This window comes from Bufo bufo, chromosome 9, assembly GCF_905171765.1.
Source record: "Bufo bufo chromosome 9, aBufBuf1.1, whole genome shotgun sequence".
Taxonomy (NCBI): domain Eukaryota; kingdom Metazoa; phylum Chordata; class Amphibia; order Anura; family Bufonidae; genus Bufo; species Bufo bufo.
The window spans coordinates 5178090-5187051 of record NC_053397.1 but is presented as its reverse complement, the minus strand read 5'-3'; the positions used below and the strand labels follow the sequence as shown (position 1 = coordinate 5187051).

The following is an 8962-nucleotide window of genomic DNA, read 5'->3' as shown; positions in this document are numbered from 1 at the left end:
CTACCCCTATACGCAATTGACTACACAAGGCCGAGGGGTCGGGCTGCTTGTGAGGAGCACAGCGGACCCCCTTCACAAGGCTCGGATACTCTTTGGCACTGATCGAGCAAAGAAGCAGAGACTCCATGTGCAGCGCAACGCAGCTCCGAAAAAAGAGGAAACGCAGCTCTCTAACGCCACCTACAGGCGACTGTCCTGTACGGCACTGCTCCAGACAAGGCGCAGCCGCTTCCAGAATTGTTTTCAACCCACGTTGTCACGGAGGTTACATGCACAGGGCACTATTCACATGACCGGCTGCCATGCCACATCCCTGCCGTCAGTGCAGTTACAGTCGCTTATTATTTAGATTTACAAGGTGACACTTAAAGGGGTTGTCCGTCCTTGGAGCCGCCAACCTCAGTGCTACTAACATGCCCCATTAAATGAGATGACGTTCCATTCAAGGGGAAGGGACGCCGGGGCCTGTGACTGCGTCCTACATTTCGTTTTGGTCTGTGTGGATGGCGCGGCTGTGGTTTCGGGTTGGCACGGACAAAGCATTTTTTTCTCTTAAAGGGGTTGTGTCATCTCAAGCATTGGTGCCATATTGCTATAATATGCCACCAATGTCCCTATCTAAAGAACGGAAAGAGGACCACGTAGGCATCTTATTTCCGTCAGCCCCAGAGAAGTGAATGGCTTGGTGGCTGCGCTTGCGCAGGGAACTTCCGATTGATTTCTATGGGACTTCTGAGCCGCTCAGATATTCTCTGCACTTCCGTAGATATGAACGCAGGGCGGCCAGGCATGTCTCCTCCGCTCTCCTTCACTTTGTAGGCTCTGTTATAGAGACAGCCGCGGGGCCCGGAGGTGGAAGCATCAGACATTTACATTGAGAAGTCCATAGAAGCCCTAGTCCCAGTGAAAAATGGCTGCCTGTGGTGACATTAGTCACTGGCAGACCTGATCTGGTTCTGCCACGCCAGGGTGCACTGGGCAATGACGTGATCTCAATCTGGATGGCTGTGGTGTAGAGCCTAGAACCACCCGCTCTTCAGCTACAGCACGTGCCCCTATGCAGGTTAAAAACCTACAAAGAACGTGCAAAAAACTGCAGGATGGCCTAATGCCGCAACGTCGGGGTCTACTGCCACTACTTCCGCATTCTTCTAAACTGTGCCAGTCCTGATGAATCCACTTCATGGGACCATACTGGCCCAGAGAGGCGGTTTTTAGGAAATCAGATGAAGAGGCTTCTGCATTTATATATATGTGCCTCTACTGCAGGGCTGCACAGGGGGCCTCCCGTGTAATGACCGGACTGGCGGCACAGTAATATATATATATATATATAGTGGGGTGTGCCTCTACTGCAGGGCTGCACAGGGGGCCTCCCGTGTAATGACCGGACTGGCGGCACAGTAATATATATATATATATAGTGGGGTGTGCCTCTACTGCAGGGCTGCACAGGGGGCCTCCCGTGTAATGACCGGACTGGCGGCACAGTAATATATATAGTGGGGTGTGCCTCTACTGTAGGGCTGCACAGGGGGCCTCCCGTGTAATGACCAGACTGGCGGCACAGTAATATATATATATATATATATATATATAGTGGGGTGTGCCTCTACTGCAGGGCTGCACAGGGGGCCTCCTGTGTAATGACCGGACTGGCGGCACAGTAATATATATAGTGGGGTGTGCCTCTACTGTAGGGCTGCACAGGGGGCCTCCCGTGTAATGACCAGACTGGCGGCACAGTAATATATATATATAGTGGGGTGTGCCTCTACTGCAGGGCTGCACAGGGGGCCTCCCGTGTAATGACCAGACTGGCGGCACAGTAATATATATATATAGTGGGGTGTGCCTCTACTGCAGGGCTGCACAGGGGGCCTCCCGTGTAATGACCGGACTGGCGGCACAGTAATATATATATATAGTGGGGTGTGCCTCTACTGCAGGGCTGCACATGGGGCCTCCCGTGTAATGACCGGACTGGCGGCACAGTAATATATATAGTGGGGTGTGCCTCTACTGTAGGGCTGCACATGGGGCCTCCCGTGTAATGACCGGACTGGCGGCACAGTAATATATATAGTGGGGTGTGCCTCTACTGCAGGGCTGCACATGGGGCCTCCTGTGTAATGACCGGACTGGCGGCACAGTAATATATATATATAGTGGGGTGTGCCTCTACTGTAGGGCTGCACATGGGGCCTCCCGTGTAATGAGCAGACTGGCGGCACAGTAATATATATATATATAGTGGGGTGTGCCTCTACTGCAGGGCTGCACATGGGGCCTCCCGTGTAATGACCGGACTGGCGGCACAGTAATATATATAGTGGGGTGTGCCTCTACTGCAGGGCTGCACATGGGGCCTCCTGTGTAATGACCGGACTGGCGGCACAGTAATATATATAGTGGGGTGTGCCTCTACTGTAGGGCTGCACAGGGGGCCTCCCGTGTAATGACCGGACTGGCGGCACAGTAATATATATATATAGTGGGGTGTGCCTCTACTGCAGGGCTGCACATGGGGCCTCCTGTGTAATGACCGGACTGGCGGCACAGTAATATATATATATATAGTGGGGTGTGCCTCTACTGCAGGGCTGCACATGGGGCCTCCCGTGTAATGACCAGACTGGCGGCACAGTAATATATATAGTGGGGTGTGCCTCTACTGTAGGGCTGCACAGGGGGCCTCCCGTGTAATGACCGGACTGGCGGCACAGTAATATATATATATAGTGGGGTGTGCCTCTACTGCAGGGCTGCACATGGGGCCTCCTGTGTAATGACCGGACTGGCGGCACAGTAATATATATATATATAGTGGGGTGTGCCTCTACTGCAGGGCTGCACATGGGGCCTCCTGTGTAATGACCGGACTGGCGGCACAGTAATATATATATATATATATATATATATATATAGTGGGGTGTGCCTCTACTGTAGGGCTGCACAGGGGGCCTCCCGTGTAATGACCGGACTGGCGGCACAGTAATATATATATATAGTGGGGTGTGCCTCTACTGCAGGGCTGCACATGGGGCCTCCCATGTAATGACCGGACTGGCGGCACAGTAATATATATATATATATATATAGTGGGGTGTGCCTCTACTGTAGGGCTGCACAGGGGGCCTCCCGTGTAATGACCGGACTGGCGGCACAGTAATATATATATATAGTGGGGTGTGCCTCTACTGTAGGGCTGCACATGGGGCCTCCCATGTAATGACCGGACTGGCGGCACAGTAATATATATAGTGGGGTGTGCCTCTACTGTAGGGCTGCACAGGGGGCCTCCCGTGTAATGAGCAGACTGGCGGCACAGTAATATATATAGTGGGGTGTGCCTCTACTGTAGGGCTGCACAGGGGGCCTCCCGTGTAATGACCGGACTGGCGGCACAGTAATATATATATAGTGGGGTGTGCCTCTACTGCAGGGCTGCACAGGGGGCCTCCTGTGTAATGACCGGACTGGCGGCACAGTAATATATATATATAGTGGGGTGTGCCTCTACTGTAGGGCTGCACATGGGGCCTCCTGTGTAATGACCGGACTGGCGGCACAGTAATATATATATATAGTGGGGTGTGCCTCTACTGTAGGGCTGCACATGGGGCCTCCTGTGTAATGACCGGACTGGCGGCACAGTAATATATATATATAGTGGGGTGTGCCTCTACTGTAGGGCTGCACAGGGGGCCTCCTGTGTAATGACCGGACTGGCGGCACAGTAATATATATAGTGGGGTGTGCCTCTACTGCAAGGCTGCACAGGGGGCCTCCCGTGTAATGACCGGACTGGCGGCACAGTAATATATATAGTGGGGTGTGCCTCTACTGTAGGGCTGCACAGGGGGCCTCCCGTGTAATGACCGGACTGGCGGCACAGTAATATATATATAGTGGGGTGTGCCTCTACTGCAGGGCTGCACAGGGGGCCTCCTGTGTAATGACCGGACTGGCGGCACAGTAATATATATATATAGTGGGGTGTGCCTCTACTGTAGGGCTGCACATGGGGCCTCCTGTGTAATGACCGGACTGGCGGCACAGTAATATATATATATAGTGGGGTGTGCCTCTACTGTAGGGCTGCACATGGGGCCTCCTGTGTAATGACCGGACTGGCGGCACAGTAATATATATATATAGTGGGGTGTGCCTCTACTGTAGGGCTGCACAGGGGGCCTCCCGTGTAATGACCGGACTGGCGGCACAGTAATATATATATATAGTGGGGTGTGCCTCTACTGTAGGGCTGCACATGGGGCCTCCTGTGTAATGACCGGACTGGCGGCACAGTAATATATATATATAGTGGGGTGTGCCTCTACTGTAGGGCTGCACAGGGGGCCTCCTGTGTAATGACCGGACTGGCGGCACAGTAATATATATAGTGGGGTGTGCCTCTACTGCAAGGCTGCACAGGGGGCCTCCCGTGTAATGACCGGACTGGCGGCACAGTAATATATATAGTGGGGTGTGCCTCTACTGCAGGGCTGCACAGGGGGCCTCCCGTGTAATGACCGGACTGGCGGCACAGTAATATATATATATAGTGGGGTGTGCCTCTACTGTAGGGCTGCACATGGGGCCTCCTGTGTAATGACCGGACTGGCGGCACAGTAATATATATATAGTGGGGTGTGCCTCTACTGCAGGGCTGCACAGGGGGCCTCCCGTGTAATGACCGGACTGGCGGCACAGTAATATATATATAGTGGGGTGTGCCTCTACTGCAGGGCTGCACAGGGGGCCTCCCGTGTAATGACCGGACTGGCGGCACAGTAATATATATAGTGGGGTGTGCCTCTACTGCAGGGCTGCACAGGGGGCCTCCCGTGTAATGACCGGACTGGCGGCACAGTAATATATATAGTGGGGTGTGCCTCTACTGCAGGGCTGCACAGGGGGCCTCCCGTGTAATGACCGGACTGGCGGCACAGTAATATATATAGTGGGGTGTGCCTCTACTGCAGGGCTGCACAGGGGGCCTCCCGTGTAATGACCGGACTGGCGGCACAGTAATATATATAGTGGGGTGTGCCTCTACTGCAGGGCTGCACAGGGGGCCTCCCGTGTAATGACCGGACTGGCGGCACAGCATATACAGGTGAAACTTGAAAATTTGAATATCGTGCAAAGTTAATTTATTTCAGTAATGCAACTTAAAGGGGTTGTACGGGTTCAGAGCTGAACCCAGACAAACCTCCATTTTCACCCCGGCAGCCCCCCTGACTTGAGCATCGGAGCAGTTCATGCTAAATCGCGCAGGGCAAAGGCATTTTCCGGAGTTCCGGTGACGAACCGGGCTCTCCATGGGCCTGCCAGGAAGCCCGGTGATGTCAACGATACTGATGGGCGGCTAGGGCAGCACTAAAGCCCGCCCATCAGAGCTGGTGACGTCACCAAACACACTTGCCCGCAGGGCATGAGATGCTCCGCTGCCAACATCAGGGGGGCTGCCTGGGTGAAATTATGGGTATGTCCGGGTTCAGCTCTGAACCCGGACAACCCCTTTAAAAGGTGAAACTAACACATGAGACTCATTACAGGCAAAGCGAGAGATTCCAGGCCTTTATTTGTTATCATTTGGATGATTTTGGCTTACAGCTTATGAAACCCCAAAGTCACAATTTTGAGGTCCCCTTTGCTCAGGGGGGTAGAGGTGACATTTTGAGCCGAGAATATTCAACCTTTTCACAAAATTCTAATTTTAAGCTGCATTAAAGCAATTCCTTTTAATTTGCATTACTGAAATAAATGGACTTTTGCGCGATATTCTAATTTTTCGAGTTTTACCTGTATCTACTGCAGGGCTGCACATGGGGCCTCCCGTGTATTGGCAGCACAGTATATATAGTGGGGTGTGCCTCTAATGCAGGGCTGAACCAGGGGGCCTCTCTTGATTACCCGCAGCACCCGCCCCTGCTTTCCCTCTACCTTTACGTATTTCTCCAGCGCAGGGTGCACCCTGGTGGTGGCCAGCTGTATTGAGAACGGTGTCGTGTATGGAAACGTGGCCATCACAGCATGGTTCACTTCAGGCAGCACGCAGAACTTGAATCCATGTTTCCGGAATATTCGGACGTGATCGGGGAGTGGCTTCTCATCGCCCTCGCTGAGGATACTGCCCACAATGTAGCGACAGAACTCTACAGGGACCTGCAGAATAATAAGGAGAACACAATTACTACAATCACCAAGTGACAGCTGCACTTCTCACAGAATGGACTCCGCCCGTCCTGGTGCGGACTACACGACGGATCGGGGCTGGGCCGGGAACCTAACTCATAACACCCCAAAAAAAAAAGCCAAAGGCCCAGAGAACCGTAATAATGTGCACATCCAGAAAGTTTAAAATCAATAAAGCAATTTTACTGAACTAATAATCGTTTACAAGGAACAATGGTGGAATGGCTTTCTTCCATTACTGCGCTCCAAAAAATAAGAAAGGTTAATCTATACGTTATATATATAAACTAAATAAAAAGTGGGGTTTTTTTGGCGAGATCTGAAATGCTGGTTGCGGGGAGTAATGGCCGGTATAGCAGAGAGCTGAGGTCCGCCTCCACGTTTACGTGTAAACACCGCACTGTCTACACTCCTGGAGCAGCAGGACCGGACTGACCGGCTGCGCGGACACGTTATATATACCCTGCAGCCAGCCTCGGTTATCAGGGGGCTCCATCAGACCCCCAACTCCTGCACAGAGGACTATGCAAGACAGCAGGGAGGGGTGAGGGCCAATGAGCAGAATAGCAACTGCAGCTCTGGCTGTGACTAGAGAATAAGACATGATGTAACTCGAGATCAATACCAGAAAGGGCAGAAGAAGCGGCTGTAGCTGCTCGGGGCCCCGGAGCCCATCATCCCTCCTTTCCTTCACTCATCTTCCCTGAAGTCACGGGCGCTGTGGACCTGGTAGTGAGTGTGCTGCACCTGGGCTCCATCGCCCTGTGGCGCCCCCTGGAGACCTGGTACCTCACTCCTGGGGGAGACCTGCTGCTATAATAAGCTGGGGCCCCGGGGAGCAGCTGATGTGTATTTCTGCTCCGCACCGATCAGTCCTGGATGCAACGGAGTGTAAATTATTACACCAGAAAAAGCCACCGGCCTAATGAGGCTCAATGACACATAGAAACCGCCGCACACAGCGGCCGGGGAGGGGGCACCGCACGTCACAGACCGAGGACGGACCCCCGGACCCGGGGTAATTCGCAGGAACCCAAACTACAAACATTCCCCCCCCCCATCATACAGGCACTAAATCCAATGATGACCACCAAACCATAATCCTCCGCCACGCCATGGGCCCCCGTCACGCTCCTCCACCACCACGCCATGGGCCCCCGTCACGCTCCTCCACCACCACGCCATGGGCCCCCGTCACGCTCCTCCACCACCACGCCATGGGCCCCCGTCACGCTCCTCCACCACCACGCCATGGGCCCCCGTCACGCTCCTCCACCACCACGCCATGGGCCCCCGTCACGCTCCTCCACCACCACGCCATGGGCCCCCGTCACGCTCCTCCACCACCACGCCATGGGCCCCCGTCACGCTCCTCCACCACCACGCCATGGGCCCCCGTCACGCTCCTCCACCACCACGCCATGGGCCCCCGTCACGCTCCTCCACCACCACGCCATGGGCCCCCGTCACGCTCCTCCACCACCACGCCATGGGCCCCCGTCACAGGCTCCCACCACCATCCTCACCCTGCCATGGGCCCCCGCCCCCTACTCCTCACCCTGCCATGGGCCCCCGCCCCTCTTCTCACCTTCATGGGGTTGTCGTAGTAGACCCCTATGGACACCAGTTTCGGGGCCATGCTGACGCTCTCCGTGTACAGGTTCCCGCTCTCGTCATAGGGCCCCACACGGAACTTGTAGGCCAGGACCACTCCGCGGATGGGGGGCGGCCCGGCTCTCACCTCCACCTCAGTCAGCAGCCCCGAGTACACGGCCAGGCCGAAGAGCGTGAGGAGGAGGAGGGCGACCACCGCGGCGATGAGGGAGATGAGCACCCACTCCGGGACCGAACTCATGCTGGAGAGAGGGGAGCGGAGACCGGAGCACAGACCGGAGGTGAGGAGCGGAGACCGGAACACAGACCGGAGGTGAGGAGCGGAGACCGGAGCACAGACCGGAGGTGAGGAGCGGAGACCGGAACACAGACCGGAGGTGAGGAGCGGAGACCGGAGCACAGACCGGAGGTGAGGAGCGGAGACCGGAGCGGGCGGCTCACCTCACCTGTTCCCAGCGCAGCTGTGACCGTACCTGACACAGAGTCATGTGACCGCTCCACTGACGTCACCGCATCACGTGACCACACACAGAGTAGGCAGAGGAGAGGGCGGAGACAATAGAAGTCCCTGTGAGAGGCAAGCAAGGCACTTGCCAATGGGGCGGCAGCAGGAGAGGATACCGCGCCCAGTACGTGCGACGCTCCCCGTTCTCACCATAGAGACGACGTAACCTCTTCCTGTCACATGACCCCTCCCTGTCAAAAGACCTCAGGACTCGCCGTCGCCCTGTGAGACACGGACGCAGCGCAGCATGGACACTCGGCAGCGGGCACAGGGCGGGCCGGAGCTGGCGGAGCGGAGGGGGGAGGCCCGGGGCTGCCGGCTGCCGCTGTCCCAGCACTCCTACTGGTTCGACATCTGGGTCTTCCTCCTGTTTGACCTGATCCTGTTCGTGTTCATCTATCTGCTGCCCTGAGTCGGTGAGTGGTGGCTGTAATGCCCTGTCTGCCCCTGCAGTGTATGGGCCACATAGGTGGGTGCCCCTACATTACGGGGGATCATGCCCTGTCTGCCCCCTGCAGTGTATGGGCCACATAGGTGGGTGCCCCTACATTACTGTGGATCATGCCCTGTCTGCCCCTGAAGTGTATGGGCCACATAGGTGGGTGCCCCCTGCAGTGTATGGGCCACATAGGTGGGTGC

At 55.4% G+C, this 8962-nt stretch overlaps 1 protein-coding gene across 1 annotated transcript; it reads right to left on the bottom strand.

Moving 5' to 3' along the window:
• Positions 1 to 1040: 1040 nt before the first annotated feature.
• TEX264 (testis expressed 264, ER-phagy receptor) lies at positions 1041 to 8104 on the bottom strand. Its single transcript, XM_040408035.1, has 3 exons — positions 7793 to 8104; positions 5923 to 6174; positions 1041 to 1055 (listed from the first exon to the last, which is right to left on the bottom strand). Exons 1-3 carry the CDS (start codon positions 8057 to 8059, stop codon positions 1041 to 1043), a joined length of 534 nt encoding a protein of 177 aa, XP_040263969.1. The 5' UTR covers positions 8060 to 8104.
• Between the last annotated feature and the right edge of the window lie 858 nt (positions 8105 to 8962).

Excerpts from the sequence above, each read along its gene's own strand:
- TEX264 (XM_040408035.1), bottom strand. The coding sequence starts at position 8,059 with ATGAGTTCGGTCCCGGAGTGGGTGCTCATCTCCCTCATCGCCGCGGTG. Across the intron at positions 6,175-7,792 it reads ACTACGACAACCCCATGAAG|GTCCCTGTAGAGTTCTGTCG; the intron begins GTGAGAAGAGGG and ends ATTATTCTGCAG.